The sequence below is a fragment of the Merops nubicus genome, unplaced genomic scaffold (genome assembly GCF_000691845.1).
Source record: "Merops nubicus isolate BGI_N331 unplaced genomic scaffold, ASM69184v1 scaffold10068, whole genome shotgun sequence".
Classification (NCBI taxonomy): Eukaryota; Metazoa; Chordata; class Aves; order Coraciiformes; family Meropidae; genus Merops; species Merops nubicus.
The window spans coordinates 10,219-33,341 of NW_008627728.1; the positions used below are offsets into that span (position 1 = coordinate 10,219).

Sequence of the window (23,123 nt, forward strand, 5' to 3'; positions counted from 1 at the left end):
ATTGTGTGATTAATTTCCATGAATTCTAACAAAATTAAAACATCTAAATAGTTAAAGATGAGTTATGATTCATGTTAGTTATAAGTTAGAAATGGAACATGGATGTTTCAAAACATAATGAAATGAAATACCAAAAACTGACACACAAGCTGCCGTATTCATTTTTCATCCTAAATAAAGACACCATTACTTTTGTAAAATCTTAGACGTTAATTTCTCCCTGTGGTTTTATCTTTCCTACTGCATACACTAATTCTACATAACCTTAGCTCTCCAAACAGAGAGGACTTAGAACTCACTGATTGTCATTTATACACACTACGATAATGTAGTGGTCAAAATTCATCTGAGGTCCACGTCAGAACCACTTTGCTGAATGCATCACCCAACTGCTGTTTGAGTAGTTCCAAAATTTGAGAAAAGACGGCCAAAATCAACTGAATGTGTTCTATGGACTGAGCAAAAACCTAAAACAGTTCCATTATGGTTCAATCTGTATTCAGCTTTGCTGTGCCTTACAGGAAAAGGATGTTCTCATGAAAATATTACAAATTTCAAAAACAAAGTACCTTCATCAAATGTTATTAATCCTAGTCAAGGTCCACCCTGTTTTACATTGCTATTATCTGGTTTTATAAACACATAAACATACAATGCTAAAATGGGAAGGGGAAGTTAATTTAAAATAATTACATGATATACAGACATATAACTAAAAAAGTACAGTATGGAAATAATATTTCCCCATCTGTTTATCCAGTACATCAATTTGCGCTGTTTGTATTTTTGAAATCTTTGTCCTGTTGCACCGGTGTACACTTCCCATGCTGACCTGGAACATTTACAGAAGTCGTGACTGAAAACATGGTTTCCTGCTCTGTAATCCACTTTACCAGCCCACTTCCATATCCTGAAAGGTATGTAAACTTAAGTGCAGCACTAGGCGTCCATGTAAACGATCCTTTCAGAATTCTTCCATGTTTGTTGAAACGTTAGGGGTTGCTGGGTTTGAATCTTGAGAAATGGCAGCAACAGCGACAATTCTTGGAGAACCAAGAACCTCAGTAACTGAAGAGTCCAGTTCTCCTGAGGTAACGATAGCAAGGGCTGTTCCACCACCTTTCTTGTTCTGATGAGTTTTGACATGTTTCGAGAGATGGTCACTTCGCATAAACCTTTTAGAACATTCTGGGCACTCAAATCTCTTTTCACCTTTTTAAAAAAAGAACAAAACCAAAATGTTACTGAAATAGAGCACTGCTTGATCATTTGAATTGGACCTTTTTCTATTCAGCAGTTGAACTGTCTTTAAAAGGATACAGTTTTCTCTCCTCTACCTGTCTGATCTCCAGTTGTGTTCTGTTCAGTCACAATCTACTCTTCACTACTATAATGTTCTCAACAAATATTTTGCTATGCTGCAGTTTTCTGGTGAGAAGTTTGAATTCCAGGTCACCAGAGAATTTTCATAAACTTCCACAAACCTGACAGAGTAGAGAGGTGAAAGCCCAGAAATAATGGCTTGATAAAATATTCTAAGGATACTGTTGTTATTTAGATTAAAGTGATGAGACGGGAATTTGGAAATATGAATTCTAAAGCTCCAAGAGAAGGTATGACATCTATGTCAAGAGAGAGAAATTAATACTAAAAAGTCCTGTCGCTGTTCAAATGTAGCCAGCACTTAGACTTTGAATGCTATCTTTTGAAGCTACAAGTTGAGAGGGGTGCGGACTGGGAGGGAAACACCTTCGTGGGGCTAGAAATACAAAGGCTGATAAATTTTCCAGCTTCTGTAGGGTCCACCTTTCCAATCTGAACTGTGAAGAGAACTTGCTTTATCAGTGCTCACTTAAAATGTCAAGACACTTCCCAAGAAGACCAAATCTGATGTATGGACTACATTACTGAATTTCATAAGGACTGAGCTAGTCCAAGTGAGGAAAACTCTGGTCCACAGCCAATCCTACATTCCTCATCTAAATTTGCCAAATTTGTCAGATTTAGATCAGGCACTAAAGTACAACAGCTATCTGTGATTAAACAGTCATCTTTTTCTAGCATAGGTACAGAAAAATGGTTTGACCAGATCTCATTTTATTTATCTGATTTCACAGTCAGCTTGAATTGATGAAAACTGAAATTACCACTTCATTTCTTTTAAGGTTACTTTATTTACATTTCAAAGTAGTTTTCAGAGATCCTAGTAAATGAGAACTTTGATATCACTGTTCAGCCATTGCCACTATGACTCCAGCTTGCTATACCATGCATACAGAGAGGGCTGACCAACCTGTGTGGGTTCTTCTATGTCTTTGTAACTCATCACTCCTCGTAAATCGCTTGCCACAGAAAATCCAATTGCATACAAATGGTCTTTCACCAGTATGCCAGCGCAGATGTGCTCGAAGATGAGATGTCTTGCCATAAACTTTTCCACATCCTTCAATATGGCAGATATGTTGTTTCTTTTTTCCTGGCTCATTGCTGGCTCTAAAAGATCAAATTCAAACAAGTAATTACATTCTAAAATATTATTAATTAGTAGGAAAAGTGTTTCATTCTAATAGAGACACTTATAATCCTCTGTCTAAAAAGAAATATATAAACATACTTTCTAACAGAAAACATTAAAAATGCAGGCAATATAAAAAAATCTCATGCCCAAATGAGGCAAGCTGTGATAAGATGCCTAAATACATACTGATAAAATTTACACTTACCTTCCTTCTCCCTCTCTGCAGTTAGGACACGAGCAGGCAACTCTTCTCAGTCTCTTGCCAGGTTGCACTTCCTGGTCAGAACCTTGCTGAGCTTGTTGCAGCTGCACTTGTGTTATCTGATCAGGACTGACAGCACCAATTGCTGCATTAGCAATGCCACCTACTGCTACAGTAACAGGAGCTATTGTGGCTTGCTGTACTTTTACTCCATCCTGTCCCTGTTGTTGACCTGTAAAATAAGAAAGTGTTTGCACCTTTTATTAATCATTTCAATAAGTGAAATGCACAAATAAACTTTATACATCTTACAGAACAAAAAGTCCACCTAAAGTCAAAGGAAGACACAGAACAAATATGAAATGCAGCCATTTTCCTGAAGCACTACCAGACTACTTACCTGCTAGCTTAGATAGCCCAGTATGATGTGTTATTAGGAGAGTACAAGACTGCAAATTACTAAGAAATGTGTACCAGTTTAACAAGTATTTTCCTTTTCTCAAAAGTTGAGATAAATGAGAAGCCATTAAAGAAAATCTTTCAGAGAAATACTGTTACATCTATTGCCAGTTAATGCCTTAACCTTTGAAAACATATCTACTTTCAGTAAACCACAATGAGCTAATTTTAAGAGTTGCTTTAGGGCATATTGTCACTTTTCCTACAATCTGTCCAGAATCGGTATTGAGCCACAAACTTTCACAAAGAGAAATAAATGTTGTAGGGTTAGACTTGAACAAGGTGGCATGCCAGAGCTTTACTGGGTTGGGTTTTTGTTTGTTTGTTTGTTTTGTGTGTTGTTTGTTTTTGTTTTGTTTTTGGTTTTGTGTGTGTGTTTTTTTGTTTTTCTCCTGTGATTCTCCACCTGGGAAGGGGTAAATCCTTGTTATATGTACAAACTAGGGACAAGAAGCTGGAGAGCAGCACCATGGAGAGATCTGAGGGTTTGGATTGATGGCGAGTTGAGCACGAACCAACAGTGTGCCCTGGCAGCCAAAGGGGCCAGCTGTGTCCTGGGGTGCATCCAGCACAGCACAGCTAGCTGGCCAAGGGAGGTGACTGTCCCACCCTACGCTGCATGGCTGCGGCCCTACCTCGAGTACTGTGTGCAGTTTGGGGCACCTCAGCAAAAGACAAACCTCTAACTATTATTGTGTCCAGAGGAGAGTGACCAAGATGGTCAAAGGCCTTGAGGCCAAAAATTACAAACAGCAGCAGAGGTCACTTGCTTTGTTCAGCTTGGAAATGAAACAAGAAGAATCACAGAATGTTTTGGGTTGGAAGGGACCTTTAAAGGTCAGCTGGTTCAACCCCCCTGCAGTAAGCAGGGACAAAATGAGGCAACATCATCGCAGTGTACAACTTTCTCAGGTGGGGCAGAGGATAGGGACATGCTTATCTCCTCCCTCTGATGACCAGCAATAGGACACATGGAAATGGTATGAAGCTGCGTCAGAGGAAGTTCAGATTGGACATTAAGAAAAGATTCTTCACTAAGAGGGTGGTCAGTCACTGGAACAGGCTGCCCAATGAAGGGACCACAGCAGGAAGCCTGTCAGAGTTCAAGGAGTGTCTGGATGATGCTCTTAGATTTAGCTGTTCTGTGAGGAGCAGGGAATTGGACTTGATCCTTAGAGATCATTTCCAACTTGAGATATTCTATGACTTTGTTTTGCAGAAGGGAGTATGTTTTCAAGAAGCAGCTTGACTGAGTCAAACAGAATTCTAAGAATGACTTGACGAATTAAGAATTCAATTGTGTTGCATAAATTCATTGATTTCATTTGCTTTCTTGATCAAAGGAAATCAGGATTACTGTCTTGATATTAAAGCAAACTAAAGACTATTCCAGTATAGTTAGTAAGCATAGTTTCTTGAGTAGCAGAGCAATATTATGTTACTTTAAAAGTTAGTACTATACAGTCCAAGAAAATAATGCGACAAATTAAATCCAGCACAGAAATATGACTTCCAGCCACAATCTGACAACACTGAATGCCAGTCTTGCCAGTAACAGGAATGGGACAAAATACCATTAGATGCTGTAATTTTCATAAATTGAGTGCCTTCATACAAATGGGAAATAAGAGGAAATACTGCCTACTTATTGAGAGACTGTAATGACCAAGAAGAATTCCTTAGAATAGACTATATTTTAGGACTTGACAGTTCTCAGTACTGAAGCATTAATTTAAAACTGAGAAAACCCTTGGAGGTAACATGATTCAGAGAGATCCAAATGGGTATTCCAATGTACTTCTCAAGTCTCTGTAACAGACACCATCAATGGGGGTAAGACTGAGAAGAACATCCTCTATGAAGTCTAAACTGCCTAGGTACCAAGTGAGTCTATGCACAGCACTGCATGGGATAATGACTACTTTGTTCATGGGATTGCTGAGAAGCATGGACAGGCTACCTTGTACAACACCATGATAACAGCCATAGATTAAACCTAACACACCACCTAACACCACCACACACACACACAGATAACTTAGTATGAAAGCACATGAAATACAGAGAACCTCCCAAGGTGCTTTGGTTGTCCTCTAACAGGCCACTATTTGCTATAGGAAGTAGAATAAGTCAATCTCATGCCTAGGTCAGTACCGAGTCATTTACACCAGAAGCACTGACCAGATTTTTTTTTCTGTTATCTCTCATGTTTTCCACCTGGAAATTTGCACCTGATCTGCCTAGATATGAATAAACATAACTTCTCATTTTATTAAGCAGGCCACAAATATTGAAAGATGCCAAGTACCTTTAATTCTCTGAAAAGAACAAGGACAAACCCAGAAGAGAGAATGTTTGAAAACCACTTGCTGTTGGACAGACAGATTGTAAAACAACAATTTTTTTTTTAAAGTCTGTTATTTGCAGTGGAGAAACCATAGAAAAAGAATTACAGGCTTAATCTGGTGTGCAGAGTCTCCATGTGTCTAGGTACCAAAGTCTTTCTTTTCAGAAGAGCTACTTACTGGAAATAAGTTTATTTTCCATATTCTAAAAGGAAAGAAAAGCACTTGTGAGAACCTTTGAGGGAGAATACAATAGTGCAAGGACAACATTTGGGTATAAATGCAAATAACAGTACCTAGTGCTTGGGTCCAACAGTGGCAGAAGATGACACAAGAGCTTCCAAAGCAAGTGCTAGTCCAGAGGCAATTCCCTGTCAGGCTGTTAAGCTGCAGAAGTTCTGACAGAGTTCTATGAATAGCTAGAGTCAAAAAAGACTGATCATTTTTGTTGTACCTAATGCTCATCTTAACATGATAATGTGATTGCTTATGTTGAAAACCAGCTGCAGTTTTTGGTTAGCCAAAGGTAAAAAAGTTAACAGGAAGAACTTGCTCAGCTTGTAGTCCTTTAGAGCACAAACTGTCCTCTGTCTTTTAAACATACCAAGATGCAAACTCCTTTAACTCACAGAGCAGCACTGTAAACGATGAGTCTACAAATGGCTACTGCAGAGGTTAAAGATGTTACATATTACATCCACACCTATTGCAGCCTCTGGTGCAGTTTTCACTATCAGTCACACTTTCAAAAAAGTAAAACCACCTTTTCTTATTACAGCCTGTTAGAGGGATGACTCCATCCATGTCACAAAGTCCTGTTTGAGCAAAAAAAATGCCTGGGTCCTAACCAGTCTGTGGTCAGAACACAGTTGAATAGCACACTTTCAATTTTCCCTTCCTCTCTGATTTTCTTCAAATGATACTAAAGTTTCAATGTGACTTGCCCCCAGGATGCCAGACTGAGGCTTTCCAAGAAAGATGTGAATTGAGGCACCTGAGGAGGATGACTACTTTTTTCACTCCATGGCTAGAGTTACAGTGATTAATGTCCAACACAACTCTTTCTGTATCTGACCAATCCACATGTATGGGGAAACATGTTTAGCATTTCTAAAAATCCAGTATATTGTGCTGACTTTGTACGAACCAACTTTCAGTCTCTAAGTCATGAGATGATCAACCACACAAGGGTCTTCTACTACTTTAGAATATCAAGTACCACCACTGACATATACTTTATCTGCTTCAAACTCTCCCTCCACCTCCCTCGTTAGGACCATGCATATCTTGGGAGCATAGGATACACACTTATTTAACATAATATAGTGATACATCTGAATAGAAATTTTTCATAATAACTATAAAGGTGACAATAAAAATACAAAAGAAAAAATGGCCAAAATCAGGTTGCTCATGTAAACAATTATTATCCACATGGTTTCAGTTAAAACAATAATTAAATGACTGCTCTTTGGATGGCATTAAGAAAGTTATTACATTTCCTAATGTGAATGTTGATTTTACTCTTTAAATTAATCTCATGAAGTTATTTTAAACTCCTTTCCCTTGGATTCCACTTACTCAATTCAGTACAGAAGGTTCTGAAACTCTCAAAATGTCAAATAGCCTTATTTAAAGATCCAGGCCACAATATTTAATGAGCAAATATCTACTTTTTGAATTAAAAAAGTAAATGAAGGAAGCACTCATATCTGATAAATATTCTTTGCCAGAGATGTACATAGTGATCAGAAAACACTGGGAAGTTCAATAATGTAATTCCTGGAACTAATTTTTGTTTTGAACTCCTGAAAGAGCACCCCAACAAGCTAGCACACCAGTAGTATATAGGATAGAAAAAAAAAAAAAAGTGCCTATTCTCATTTTAAAGTTGTTACACAAAGTTCTTCATTCTAGTTCTTTGAGAGTAAAATAAATGTATTTTAGACTAGTTTAAAAATCTTTTCTCTGAAGAAAAATCAGAAAATTTTCACAAAACAACTGACAGAATATGCCCTGGTCTAAATCACAAACTGTGACTGTGACTGTCTTGAGTTGCATGGGATTTTGATTTTTTAAAATTACATACTAGATTACACTATGGATCACTAAAGCTTTAACTTTTACTGCATTTACACTTAAATATCATTATATTTATATATTATTATACTTATATTTAAGGCAAGTTAAAGAAAGTTCATTATTTCTTAAATTAAGTTCACTGAAGAAAAGATACTGAGAAAACTTAGCTGATAGGAGTTTGTCAGCAGGCTACAAAATTAAGTAAGGGCAAATTCTAGAAGTTTATAAAAATTAGAATTTTTCAGCAGATAAGATCCAGATATAAATTAGCTTTTCATTTGAAACAAACCTTGCTTATTCTAAAACCAGGTGGCTGAGACAGTGTTATCCATACAGGAACAGAATGATCTCCTGACACTTTCTAGATGGAGAAAAAAAGACCTGTTAGAAATAATCTATATGACTTCTTACTAGGGGCATTAAAACACCATTTAAAGCCTGCCAGAAATTCTGTACATTCATGAGATCACTTAACATTGCTTCTTTCTGATATACTCCAAACCACAAGACCTAATATTACTAAACCTCACCATTCATAATCAAACCTTTCAGTAACAAGAGATCTCATGTTTCAACACAGATTTCAGAAAAAGGTGTAAACAAATCAATACAAGAGGAAACAAAGTCACACTTCAGTTAATCTGTGTTATTATATATGAGTTCTCAAAGCAGTCACCACACATCCTGCTTTTAGAAGGTAAGAATTTTTTTCTCAAGTTCCCATTATTATTTAACTGCCATTTCCTAAAATTGTGAAACCTTGGTTAACAAAATCATCACTGAATTTGTGTATGACTGAACTTTATTGTAGGTGCTGTCAGGTTACAATGTTAAGTTACAACAAAGTCTTAGTATACAACGCAACATGGATACAACTACTCCACTGCATCTCACTTTGTCTCAGGTCTAAGTTCTCAGTAGTGTGCACATGACTGCAAAACCTGAAGGACACTTCACAAAATGTGCCTACAGCAGAGTGGCTGATGTTGCAAAAAAGAAAATTTGTTCAATTGTATAGTCTAACAATGAAAGAGAAGGTTGCAACTGACATTCATAATTCAATGTATATTACTACGAAACAGCTAAGTAAAGTTAATGACAGCCTGCAGAGCTCCAAAGCTCTACAAACATCAGAGCTGATGCAGCAACTCACCCATTCAACAACTTCCTGATGCAAAGTAACGGGGGAAAAGAGGTTTCTCATCTCCCCTTCCCTGGCACATGCCAAGTACAGTCAGCCTGCAAACATCCTTTACTCTAATATTCTCTTTCCATTGTGACAAAGAGAATTTCTAAGATAATTTTTACATATATTTGTATTTTTAAAATTTATGATGATATATTTTTAAATATATTGTAATAAAAGATAATATTTAAGATACAGACAAGATTTGTAAATTTTTAAAAAAAAAACAACATGTTTGGGGCAATAGTTTATGGTCAGAGAATTTTTTTTCACACAAAATCTCTAGAAAGGAAGTTTCATGCTGAAGAATGAAATGCAAATCAGATCTCAAAATTAAACACATGTGAAGGCAACACTGAGTTTCAGTATTTACACAGAAGACAATGCAATTCAGTGCTACTTAAACAGTATGCAGACAATTCTGCCCTCCTTCCAACTCTGACAGTGGTTTATAAAGATTTATGAAGAAGCAATACATGATAAAGAAAGAAATCCCTAAAACAGACTGATACACGACCCACACATTCTGTAGAGAAGTTCAGTTTGGAATAGACAAAGGAATTGGGTCCACCCAAATGCTACAGGAAATTTGGGTCATCACAGCATAGCATTGTGTCCAGATGCTACTACAAGCAGAAAGTTTCCAATGCAAACTGCAGCACCAACTAGATATCTCTTTTCCACCTCCTACTGGGGCATTGCAGCAAGTTTCTATCTTTTGATCTTTTTTACCTGTTGCTGACTTTGACAGGATTTGTAAGACCTTGTTATCTTCTCCTCCAAAAGCCTCTCATATCAAATGTCTCAGTGTTCAAAAATTACTCAACAGCATCATAATTAAGCTTAACTTCTGTGAAAACTACTACTTAGAACCATGAGATTTAATGCAGTAAAAAGTAAGTTTGAGAGCTTTAAACACCTTAAAAAGCCTGAAGTCTTTTTCCTTTTGTGCAAAAATTGTATTTGCAACACAAAGACAAAGCAATGTCAAAATGTTTTATCAAGGTACTTCAAGGACTTTTCAAAAAAGTAAGTCCTGGCCCAAGTGCTTTAGGAAAACCTGCAGTCACTTCAATGCTTTGAGATAGCAAAGAAGTTTTCCCAATTGGTGGTATCTTTCAGTAAACTGAAAGCTAGTTTTCTTTTTATTACTTTATTAAATGTAGGAAAGACCTATACAGAAACACCATAAAGATCTACCATGGAGCTACAGTTTCACAAAATTTAGTCTTGCACAACCAGTTAGAGGCTTCAGTCAAAGCAAGGCAATGCCTCCAGTTGTCTGGATGCTGTGGCTTCAAAGGGAAAGAAACTATGGTCAATTTATTAGATATTTTGAAGGAGTTGGAATCAGAAAACTAATGTTATACTACTGCTAAGGCAAAAGACCCTTCCAAAAAGACCTGATTGTCATCATCATTAAAAACCAATGAAAAAGCAAAATGTATTTAAGATGACTGTTCAAGAACACTTCTCTGCAGATGAACACAAGTAGTTCCCTCTGTACTGAACCTGAAAGCAAGTAGATAACTGAAAGCCCAAGTACCAGCTATGCTGCAGAATGTCAGAGGCACTGCATGGAACCCAGCAGGACATCTGAGAAATGGAGGTTTTAAAGTTTACTTGTATGAAACTTCTCAATCTACTCCATCACCCAGCTCTCAGGTTATTCTACAGCTTATAGCCACAACACAATGTGGCCCAGTTCCTTCTTCCAGCTCTTCCCCTCAACTCTGAAATAGGGATAGGACTAGAAAGAAACTTGTTGACTTGTCTCTACAGCCTGACTAGAGGGCCTCAATACCTGACATACCGTAACAAAACCAAAACAAATGCGTACCTTACGCACTCCTGCCATATGGAAACAAAAGTTCTGCCATCTTCTTCTGTAATATTGTTATCCCTTTAAAACTGAATGCTTGATCTTCCTTTTTGGTTCAGAAAAAAAATAAAGAGCTTGATGTTCTCATCAATTACTGCCTGAATAACCAATAACAGGACAATCAAGGCCCATATTTCTTAATCTTCAGTATTTTGCTCAAGGGAAAAGTAGTCACATCATCACTTGAAACTACTCTGTAATTAAGAGCAGGGTATCAAGGTATAAGTGATCAAGGTATATGACTGTTCTTCACTGTCAGCAGTACTAAACATGACTGCAAACCCCATTCTTAAGAACAGATGCATACAGAAATCCACCTCACTATACTCCAAACTAATGTAAGTGTATGCTGAGACGCTACATTTCTCAAGAGACTGCAGATGTCCAGAGCTATTGTTTTGGTGAAAGTGTCATGACAAGAGCAAAATGTTCATTATAGTAATGACATTTTGTTATGCAGTCCTAACTACTTTAAAATATACTACGCTACAGCATATAAATAAAACAACTTCTATTAGCTAAATTATCTATTAAAATCACTGACCATTGACAAATGTAGTTTTTTCAATAACATTGTTTCTATTTGAAATTAACATTCCCCTTAGAACATTCCATTCTATATATAGTTAGATTTTTCAATAATCACTATTGCCATTAAATACTTGTCTAATATATTAGACCAGTAAGAATTGGTTTACCTTAACTTCATATGGTTTTGGTACTGGTAGATAAGTATTCCAAAATTTAAATTACACTGAAGAAGCTACTGAAAGCAGATTTTGAATATGCTTCTTGCCATACCCCCAGCTCAGGCAGTAATGGAAGAGCAAGAAGGTTGGCTCAGCACAGATCTAAGAGCCCTCTAAAACAAACAAACAAATGAACAACACACCACCACAAAAACCAAACACCCTAACAGGCTGATGAAGATGTGCAGTATCACTCACTTTGCTTGTTTAACATTTTTCTGAACAAGAAAGTTCAGCCAATTCATTTCCTGCTCTATATGTTTCAGTTTCTGAATGGAGGGATGGCAAATTATGGGATATTCTCAGATTGCACCCGTATTGGTGAAACATTTTTGTAAGACTGTATATACTAATAAGAAAATAGTTTTACTAACATTCTTCTTTGAAGTCTTAAGAACTTACATTTAATTCTTGAAGTTAATAACACAGAAACAGCTCATTAGAAACCTCTTTCACCTGGCAGTTATGAGCAAATCTGGTATTTGAAATTCTTCCCTTTCCTACTTTATCCAGAAGTAATGATGAAGTCATGCCTTGCTACTCACAGGTCAGGCAGAAAAGACTTGTTCTGCTGAGGCATTTTTATCAGGTTATTCTCCATAGGCAATTTAGCTGATCAGGTAGATTGCACATTCCTTATGCATCAGGTTTAGAAACAATGAGTATATAGATACTTTATTTTTAAGCTACCATCATGATGGCAAATGTTTGTTTTCACCAGCACAGTTTCTTGTTGAACTCTTTCTACCACTATTTTCAAAATTCCATGAGCGAGGCAATTTTGTCATTAGCAGGCTAAATGCTTCTATAATTCCTTGGAAACATTTGAAAAGGGTGCCAGTGCTATAACATTCAGAATGCTGTGGTTCTGTAACAGCCCTCAGCTCCAGGCAACCTGAGTTTTAAGTGACCTTGCATGACTCTGGAAGAAGTATGCCAAATTTCCATACGTCTTCCAGCTACGTCCTCAGAATACCAGACAACGTACTGTGAAGTAAAAGCTAAGAAAAACTCCTGTATTTTTTCCTGCTTTTGCGGAAAATAGCTGAGTTCTTTCTACTTATCTTTTTACTGCAGATTCCATAGCTTGCAGCTTGTTTCTTTCAAGGTGTTCAGTGCAGCTTGCTTGCCAATGAACATCCAGGGAAACACTGGATGTTATGAAAGAAAAAAAAAATAATAAAAAAATTACACAACCACCATCCTTCAACTCCTTTAACTTCCACCTTTGGTATGTATATCTGCCAATTTGTTTCTATATACCATGGCTACTTTAAACCTTTTTCACATTGTTACTAACTACAGGCATCCATCCTTGCTCAGCTGCACAACTCACTAAGTTCTGCTTGTACACGTACTTACTGCTACGTTAACACCAGCAAGGAGACCCACAGGTTACACGTTGTAATGAAAATGCATTTTCTTTCATTTAACAACGTAAGTGTAGTATTTTAGAACTTTAGACTAAATACATTCCTCTCCCTCAATAACTAGAGTATGTGATGGAGGTAACAGAAGATCATGAATGGTATAAAGGTGTATCAGATTGATTTTTCATAGTACAGAAGTTTGAGAACATTAAATAAAAATTTTTTTTAGTCAAAAATTAAGACACTGTTTATTGCAGACAAGTATTGAATGTGTAAAACATTTAAAGACCCAAAAAAAGATGAATTCACAGAAGAGAAGAAATCCACCAAGGATTATTAAATAAATTTCTCACTTCTGGCTCAGGAAGTTTCTTCTTTATGTTCAATCTAAACTTACTCTTTTTCAGTTTAAAACCACTGCCCCTTGTCCTGTGACTGCAGGCAGGTCTCGGTAAATGGTGTCTCAGTATTTCTTACAAGTTCCCTTTGTATATGGAAGGGCTCTAATAAGGTCTTCCTACAGCCTCCTCGTCACCAGGCTGAACAAGCCCCATTCTCTCAGCCTTTCTTCATAGGAGACACGTTCCAGCCCACTGACTATCTTCATGGCCCTCTTCTGGACCTGCTCAACAGGTCTACGTCTGTCTTCTACTGGGGACACCATAATTGGACATAGCACTTCAGACGGGGTCCCCCAAGAGTGGAGAAGAGGAAGACAATCACTTCACTCCACCTGCTGGTGCTGGCATTGCTTCTTTTTGCTCAGCCCAGGATCCAGTCGGTTTTCTGGGCTGCAACTTCCCACTGCCAGCTCATATCCAGTTTTTTTTTTTTTTTTTTGTCTACCCATATCTCCAAGTCTTTCTGCACAGGTCTGCTCTCAACCCATTCCTCACCCACTTTGTATTGATATTGGGGATTGCCACAATCCAGCTGCAAGATCTTGCACCTGAACTTGCTTAACTTCATGAGCTTCATACTGTCCCACTTCTCAAGCTTGTCTGGGTCTCCCTGGATGCCATCTCATCCCTCAAACACATCAGTTGCACCACTCAGCTTGGAGTCATCTGCAAGCTTTCAGAAGGTGTACTCAATCCCACTATGTGGTTAATAAAGATACTGAACAGCACTGGTCCCAGTACAGACCCTTGAGGGACACCACTGATTACTGATGTTCATTTGGAGATTGAGCTATTGACAATAACTCTTTGAATATGGCTATCCAGCCTATATTTTATCCCTTGAATAGTTCATCCATAAAATTCATCTCTCCAAGGCTCTTGTGTGGGACCATGTGAAAGGCCTTACATAAATCATGGCAGATGATAATAATCAGCTGCTCTTCCCTTACCTACCAATGCAGTCACTCCATTGGAGAAGGCCACCAGATTAGCCAGGCATGATTTGGCATTTGTGAAGCCATGTCGGCTGTCTCTAATAGTTTGCCACCCATATGCCTTGGCAGAGCTTTCAAGAGGATCTGTTCCATGATCTTAGCTGGCACAGAGACAAGGCTGACTGCTTGGTAATTCCCAGGGTCCTCCTTTTTAACAAGGGTGTGGTATTTCCCCTTTTCCAGTAACTATTCCTAAGTTACATGCATTTTTTTCCTGTTTAAAGAATTTCGTAGAATGTTTTGGTCTCCTCTGCAAAGTTTGAACAACAATGATACTAATACCCAAACAATGTCTTTAGTCTTTGAACAGCAAGCCATAAAACCAGTGACTCTCACACAAGAACAGTTAATACAGAAGGAAATGGAGTAGGGTAGAAAAAAAGGTAGAAAGGAGGACCCTGGGAGCTACCTTCAACATCCTTCTCTCTAAATTGGAGACGTATGGATTTGATGGGTGGATGGTGCAGTGAACAATGAATTGGTTGGATAGCTGCATCCAGAAGGTAGCAGTCAGCAGCCCCATGTCCAGATGGGGATCAGTGACAAGCAGTGTCCCTCACAGGTCCATACTGGGCCCAGTGCTGTTCAATATCTTCATCAATGACACGGACATCGGGATTGAGTGCACCCTCAGCAAGCCTGCAGGTGACACCAAGGTGAGTGGTGCAGGTGACAGGCCTGAGGGACAGAATGCCATCCAGAGGGACCTGGACAAGCCTGAAAAGTGGGCCATATGAACCTCATGAGGTTCAACAAGGACAAGTGCAAGGTCCTGCACCTGGGTTGCAACCCCTGCTATCAGTACAGGCTGGGGGATGATGGGATTAAGAACAGCTCTGTGGAGAAGGACTTGGGGCTACTGGTGGATGAAAAGCTGGACATGAGCCAGCAATGTGCACCTGTAGCCCAGGTGGCCAACCACATCCTGGGTTGCCTCAAAAGAAGCATGGCCAGCAGTCAAGGGAGGTGATTCTGCCCCCCTCTGCTCTGCTGAGACCCCAACTGGAGTACTGTGTTCAGCTCCAGAGTTCTCAGCACAAGAACCTGTTGTCACCTTGACATGAACCTGTTGGAACAGGTCCAGAGGGGTGGCCACAAAAATGGTCAGAGGGATGGAGCACCTCTCCTTTGAAGACAGGCTGAGAGAGTTGGGGTTGTTCAACCTGGAGAAGAGGAGGCTCCAGGGAGAGTTTATTGTGGCCTTTCAATATTTAAAAGGGGCCTATAAGAAAGATGGAAACAATCTTTTTAGAAGGGACTGTTATAACAGGACAAGGGGTAATAGTTTTTAATTTAGAAGAGGGTGGATTTAGACTAGATATAAGGAAGAAATTTTTTACAGTGAGGCTGGTGAAACACTGGAACAGGTTACCTAGAAAGGTGGTGGATGCCCTATCCCTGGAAACATTCAAGGTCAGGTTGGATGGGGCTCTGGGCAACCTGATCTATTTGAAGATGTCCCTGCTCGTTGCAGGAGGGTTGGACTACATGACCTTTAAAGGTCCTTTCCAACACAAACCATTCAGTCCTATGATTCTATGAAGAGAAAAGCCTTGCAGACCAGCTGGAGTTGGGTGCAAGCAAATGAGAAAAGGCATGAGGAAGCAGGAGGAGACCTGGAGGTACTGACTAACAGTAGTGCAATGGAAGTAGCTGGTCAAAGAGAAAAATGCCTTAGTGACTTGTATTACCAGGGAGTATGAAGCAGAAGAGCAAGGTTTGTTGTTTTTAAAGTGCACCAAGAAAAACAGTTGGTATTGGACTTCATTGTCATGGTTTAGAGTCCACAGCACATCCCTGCAAAACACTTAAATCTCTCCAGTTCCAGTATTGCCAGGCAACAGACTGTTCCACTGAACAGAAGTTATTCCTCCAGGTTATTTTGGTGGATGAATTCCAAATTCCCCATGATTCAGGCCATACCACCATTCATCTTAAGCAGAATGGCTTGAACTTCAGTTGCAAGGTGATGGAATCTGGTGACTTTTACCTAAAGCAACTAACAAAGCTTAGACTAAGTATACATAAAATACAAGTAATATTTTTCACTATTTTTAAAACAAAAGTGTCTCAAACTTTTCTATTGGACAAACATCTTCATCATCATGTAACAAAACTACTTCAAGATGTATGCTAAGGTAGATACAAGTCTGATCTATTAATTCAACTTCTTGGGGAAAAAAAAAGTATCCTGAAAAGATATCATCTCCTCCACTATCACTAGATTCACACTGTCAGCAAAAACCACCAACAAGTACAGGAAAAGCTTGTGACCTCTTCTGAAGGTTCCAGCAAAAGAAGTTCTACAGGCAGAACACAGAATTTTTACAGGAAAGCCACTGATACTCAGCATTTCATTACAGTTTAACTGATCTGTTTTATCTTGCCCCATATCCCTCAGCATCCACAAATGTTCACTTTCTGTGCTATTCCTAAAACAAATATACTCCCAGCACCATCTGCTGAGGGAGAAGAACCCCTGGGTTTATGAACTGTGCATTTTTCTTAGAATCATCTAATACTAACACAAGTTCCTTTCCACATAGCCACTTATATTGCCAATTAAAACATCTGGAGAAATAAAAGGGCCCGAAAATAAACTTTAAAAGGGCAAATGATACCTTATTTTAAGAAAGGGATGGGTGCTGGGGGGACAGGAATCCTCTGAACTTGCATCTGCAGCTATCACAGCAGAAGCCTTGAAAAACAGCAAGGGAAATTGTACAGTATCTGTTTGTGCCAAGCTCCCAGGAGTTAAATTCAGGAAGTCACCACAGGCTATCCTTTTTTGACATGGAATCATGTACAAAACAACAAGTCATACAGCACAGAAGAAATGCAGTTTGGTTTGCACAGAACTACCTTGCTTAAAGATCATGGCGGGTACTGATCTTATAGCAAGGCAGGTATTTGTAGATACCTGCATGTTCAGGTAAACACAGATGCTTTTATGTAGTCCATTGTTTGATTAGGTCTTAAGTAATTGTTTAAAGATTTACAGATCTGTTTTTAAGCCCAGATACTTAGTTTCTATCCTCTCATCCAGATTTCTCCGGTACCTTTAATTACTCCTTTGACTGACACTTTGTAGATCTTCTCAGCAAAACTGTACAGAATCACAGAGCGATGTAGACTGGAAGGGACCTCTGAAGGACACCTGGTTTGACCACCCCACTCGTGCAGGGCCACCTAAAGCAGGTTGTCCAGGACCACGTCCAGACAACTTTTGAGTATCGTCAAAAATAGGGTTCACAACCTCTCTGGGCAACCTGAGTCAGTGCTTAGTCACTCTCATAGTAAAAAAGTAATTTTCCTCTACATTATTGATACTGAATGAAGTTTCCCTCAGGTCAGAAAGTCAAAAGATATTAGAACTTTTCTGCTTTGCCCTGCTTTCTGACCACACATAACGTACAATCCCAAATGTGATACTTACCAAGAGCAACATTTGAACTTTTAACTGAAAAACACAACAAAAAACCCAAACACACTTACTTATCTTGCTGGATTTGCAGTAGAGCCTACACGCACCTTGAGATCAGAGATTTTGAGTAGCAGATCATAAAAAGCAGACCAAAATATAATATTTACTTGAAGCTTTTAATATTTTTCTTCCAATGTGCAATTGGCCACTTTTGAATTTAGAATCCATTTGAAAAAAAAGAAAAATGAAAAAAAAAAAAAAGCAGAGACTTACTCAAATTAGTTCTAGAGCTTAACATTTCCATAATAATTTTAAGCTAAGAATTTTTATTGTTTGTAGTTAATTACTTAAGGTTCTATTGTTTTACTATTTCATTTAGTACTTAAAGACTAAGAAAAAAGGAGGTACCTTTTACCCTGTTGTAGAAACAACTAGGAAAATCAATGCTGATGGAACAGATGTGAAACACAAATAAAAGAACAGTTATTTCAGACAAATACTTATTGTGATCCCTCTCCCCCCCACCCCGGAAACTCAGCTGGCTTGATCAGTTTGGTTTGCTTGAAGGACAAAGTAACTTCTTTTCCTAGCAAAGTTAGAGCACCTGAATCAATGCACAGGATGAGTCCTTCACTCAGGCTTTTCCTGATACTTTCTGAACATCCTCCATATGGTTCATTTCTAACACCTACTGCTGCTCATTTGTAGCGAATAATCCACTTCTGGAGAGTTCAGCTGATGAACAAAAGAGTTCACACTGACAAGCTTTAGTTCTGCAGACATAGAATTGAAATACCAGCCTGCAGATGTTGAGGTAACTGAGCTGTTTAATGTTTAAAAAGGTTTCCTGTAACAATATAGCAAAAACCATTTCAAATATAAACTAGCAAGTCTGAGGAAATGAATAGCCCTGACCAAGACAGCTTATTCCTTTTAAGTGGCAAGCAAAATTTAGACTTCAGCAAGTTCGTAATTTTCTATTTCATAACTGTTCCTTCTTTTAATACTTATTACAGCACTAAGGACTGCATGTCATGCCCTTCACTCTCCATTCCATGCTACCATGTCTCCCATTCCTAGAGTGTTGCATCAGGAAGTTTCACAGAAGAGAAACAGAGATAATAAGAGAAGGAAATAACTAATCTCTCACATTCTTGAAGTTTGTTCTTCCTCCATAACCTCGCACCTTGGGGAACAAAAACAATACCTTATATAGAAATGAACAGAGGAAAGGTTGGAGGATTAATTTCATGCTAGCAGCAAAGAAAAGTGCTGTGGAAACAGCCATAAGGCTTGTCTGGAGGAGAAAAAAAAAAGAAACAAGCAATAAAAGTGGAGGGGAATCCAGTGTTCACGAAGCTTTAGTTAAGGTATGAATGCTGTACAACTAAGGCTTGGCTTTTCCAAGACCATGTGTGTGATTCATTCCCCTTCATCCTCAGTTACAAATCTCAATCACTTCATTTTCCAGAAGCCATCACAGGCAATAGAGGTGAAGTCAGGACAACTGAGCAAGACGATATTCAGAATCTTTTGTTCTAATACTTATTGGGATGTACTAAACAGCTGTACACTATTAGTAAACAGAAAAAAAAAAAAGTACCCCTAAATATAGGCTGTTCCCAAAACAGAGTTCCTGTGAAGAGTTCCCTACCAAACAGGCAGCTACCAGAGGAGCTTTTGTCCAACAACAGTAGTCAATCACCTTCCCATCATGAACAATTTTTTTCCAAAGCAAATTGGACTGCCAGATACTGTAGCAGCTGGTCAGCTCCAATTGACTGAATTGTTCATCCTGTTGAACAATTACAGCCAAATGCAAGATCAAGATGTTAATTCTGATTCTCCAGATGAACATTTCTGTAACAGTCCTTATTAAAGTCAGGTTTCGTGCATACAACCCAGCTCTTGGCATTTCATCAAGTGTCAAAGAGTACCACAGCAGATGAAGTTCTCCCAATGGCGTATTTCTTACTATCAAACTGGGTTTAGATTCCTCAAAAATGTTTCTATTAAAGGAAACTATTCTTTGCCCATTTAAAGATTTTTCATCTTAGCATATGATTATGAAAAACACTGATTGAGTCAGTATGATACTAGTATGTGTTTATGCAGACTGGACAGTAGTTAAGCAAGAGTTTTTTTCTTACAGTTTTATACTAAAAAAAGGTGTCTACAATCAGGTTACTGTTAAGACAAGAGTTTATTGTAACTACCACAAGAGAAGACTTTTGCTTGTATGAAATAAAACCAAGCTCTACATGTAAGCAGTTATCAAACTGGCAGAGACAGTCCCTAAATCAAGTTTTATCTGAAACAGTAAAAGTCTGCAAGTTTTACATATAGACTTGCCCTTGTGCAAAACTGCAGAGACCTTGCACTGGATTTACTTCAGAACTGAGCTCTGTTACCCAGCCTAGAGACTTTTAATAGCTCCTTTCCCAACTCTTAGACCAGCATAACCAAACAAGCATTCCATAATGCATATAGCAAAAGTTCATCAGCAAGGGCCAAGGTACAGTTACCAGTAGTAATTATTTTTTTTAAAAAGAAACTATGGTCACAGGAACCATGCTGTGTGCACATATACGTTATTCCACTCAATCTCTTTGCAGAACACAACTTTTAAGGGAACAACTTTGGGAGCTACTGCAGAATACAAAAAATAGCTCCATACAAATGCATGCCATTACACAAGACACCCAGCTCACTTACTGTCACTTTTCTCATCCTACATCCCCCATGCAGAGACCAGCAATACTGCCTGGTTGGAAACAGCTTTTTTGTTGTTTTTTTTTTCAAACTTATCAAGTCTCTAACAGTAAAGTTTCACACTCACTACTGAAGCCTACAAGTCTTTAATAAGATGGAGAACAAGATCATTTAAGGATAGTTTGTCAAATACAAACAGTTCCATTTCAACTGACACAAGTGGTAATATTAGCTCCATGTTTAGAAGCATCAGCTATTTTAAAATCTGAATTTTAATGATATTTCCTCATAGTTAAAGGTTTAACATTTATTACAGAGAATCCTGGGGAAAACAAACAAACAAAAAAGTATTTTATAAGCATCCGGTATTCTTGCAGTAGTCTAAAAACCCCACCAACCCAAAACAACCCCAGAACCTTGTCAGGCCACTCACCCGCAACACTGGTAATGGTAACAGGAACTCCTTGAACTTGAACACCTGCAGCACTCAGATTGGCAACACTTACTGTTTGAAGATTGGGTACTGAAGCAAGCTGGGCAGCGTTCAGAGTGATAGGGGTACCAGCAACAGCCACTGGTGCAATCTGGGCAATGGTTGTGCCACCACTTGAAGACACAGGAGTAATGGTCAGTTGTTGGGGTAACCCAGCATTTTGAACTTGAAGATTCGAAAGGCTTTGCAGATTCTGAACCTGTACAGTTTGCCAGCTGATCTGCCCTGACGGCGTTAAAGTTGGAGCCCTGATGAGCACCTGAGTTGGATTCACTGCCTGCAGCTGAACATTCTGCAAAGGCTGCTGCTGAATGGTCTGTATAGTCTGCCCTGACTGGAGCTGAAATGACTGTGGAGGAATGGCCTGAATAATCTGCTGTTGAGGCTGCTGGATCTGTATCTGCTGCAAAATAGGCTGACCGACGATTTGGACCTGCTGAAGGGAACTCGACTGATCCTGGACATTCTGTAGTCCATTGGACTGAAGCTGACTGGAGCTCTGGGCTTCAGAGTCTGAACCGGTTGTTTGAGATTCTTCAGTTGTCTGCTCTGAACTGTTGCCTGCTGTGCTTGTGTATTGGCCTGTTTCTGCAGAGCTTACGAGCGTGTCACTGCTAGTTAGAGATGTTGAGGCAGTGGTTGTAGAGGTGGAAGATGGGGAAGGAGACTCTGGCATTGTGCTAACGGAGGCAGAAGTGACAGGTGTAGATGCTAGCTGGTTCCCGTTGGAAACTCCACTCTCGGTAGACTGGCCAGCTTGACCTGAACTTCCTCCAGCTGCTACACTGTTTATCACAGGCAACGCCAGGGTTACCCCACCAATGTTTATAGGTAATGTTGTTACGACCTGCGCCTGAGTACCAGCAATAGTTTGAAGTTGCAGTGGTATGGAAACACCAGGCCTAATTTGGACAGGAACTGTCTGATTTGCCAGGTTTTGAGCAATAACATTCCCCGAAGGTGTCCTGTTTCCAGTTGTGAGGATTGCTTGATTATTCCCTGCAGGAATAAGCTGGATTTGACCCTGTATGTCTTGCAGACCAGTAGCATTAGATGGATTGATTTGAAGTTGTTGACCTTCTGTTGTCTGAATCTGTGGGATCACTTGGTATTGGACACTACCACTTGGATTTTGTACTTGAATGACTTGGAATTGTCCAGGGGTTGTTGCAGAAGAATTGCCTGACTTGCTTTTTGACGGAGATGCACTTCCATTGTTACTGCTGGTGGGACTTGCTGCATTCGACGCAACAGAAGATCCTTGTTGAGCAACGTTATTTTCTTTTGAAGAAGAAGGAGCAGAGGCAACAAGCTGCCAAGCATTTCCAGCAAGCTGAGTTGTTACCAGTTCTAACTGCTGTGGCTGGTTCTGAAGCTGCACCAAACCCTGATTCGGATCTATAATAATCTGCTGCTGGCCAGTTCCTTGATTCTCACCAGGAGTTCCTATTTTGCTGCAAGTGGCTGCTAGCAAAGCGAGAGGTGAAGGCTGAGAATCCTACCCGTAAAAAGAGAAAACAGAACAGATTCAGGAGTAGAGCATGAGTACGAACCATCAGAAGTAAGCATTAAGGTTTACACAGGAAGCAGGAAAAAAAAAAAAAGTGCTTCTGCACAGAGACCAATTATACAGCTCTGAATAAGGAAGTACATATTTCTGTAAACTATATTTAAATATAAAGCCCCCAATTATCAATGAATATGTGACAGCCAGGCCCCCAACTCCATCCTCAAATCAGTCCTTTTTCCCCCCCCAAAAGAAAAAAAAAATTAAAATGGTTCTATTACATGGAAAGCAGCAGATCACTCAAAATGCCATCAAAACCCCACATCCAGGCAGTAAAAATATTGCACGCAACCAAATACATCTCATCCAAGTCAAAGATAAGATGCCCTGAGAAGGAAATGCTGTTAGCTGGATATTCATTTTAAACGTTATTAATTTGGGCACTTCCCTATCGGGGTGTGTGTGTGTGTGTGCTTTACCTGTGAGCCTCCAGTTTTCCCTTTTTTATTATTATTGTTGTTATTCTCTGCCTCGGGAGATTTCTCTCCCTCTGCGGGCATAGTTTCCTCCTTCTTTTGATCTGCAAAAATATCAAGTGTAACAGGTTAATTATTCACCTTCATTTATACACTAACAAAACCTACAAGCATATCCTTTTTGGTTCCCAGCTTGTCGCCTTTACCTCCTCATAAAAACAACAGTGCAAATCGTTATTACAAAAGAACGAGTCCTAAGAAACGTGGTTTGAAACCCAACCCATGGGGGCTGGAGAGTTAACACCCAGAAAGGGGAGGTTTG

The 23,123-nt window shown here is 39.0% G+C and overlaps 1 protein-coding gene across 1 annotated transcript; it reads right to left on the bottom strand.

Moving 5' to 3' along the window:
- Positions 1 to 964: 964 nt before the first annotated feature.
- SP4 (Sp4 transcription factor) lies at positions 965 to 22,885 on the bottom strand. The gene is made up of 5 exons (XM_008946432.1): positions 22,805 to 22,885; positions 20,759 to 22,316; positions 2,724 to 2,952; positions 2,294 to 2,493; positions 965 to 1,212 (listed from the first exon to the last, which is right to left on the bottom strand). Exons 1-5 carry the CDS (start codon positions 22,883 to 22,885, stop codon positions 965 to 967), a joined length of 2,316 nt encoding a protein of 771 aa, XP_008944680.1.
- Between the last annotated feature and the right edge of the window lie 238 nt (positions 22,886 to 23,123).

Excerpts from the sequence above, each read along its gene's own strand:
- SP4 (XM_008946432.1), bottom strand. The coding sequence starts at position 22,885 with ATGCCCGCAGAGGGAGAGAAATCTCCCGAGGCAGAGAATAACAACAAT. Across the intron at positions 22,317-22,804 it reads GGAAAACTGGAGGCTCACAG|GATTCTCAGCCTTCACCTCT; the intron begins GTAAAGCACACA and ends TTTTACGGGTAG. Across the intron at positions 1,213-2,293 it reads ACATAGAAGAACCCACACAG|GTGAAAAGAGATTTGAGTGC; the intron begins GTTGGTCAGCCC and ends TTTTTTAAAAAG.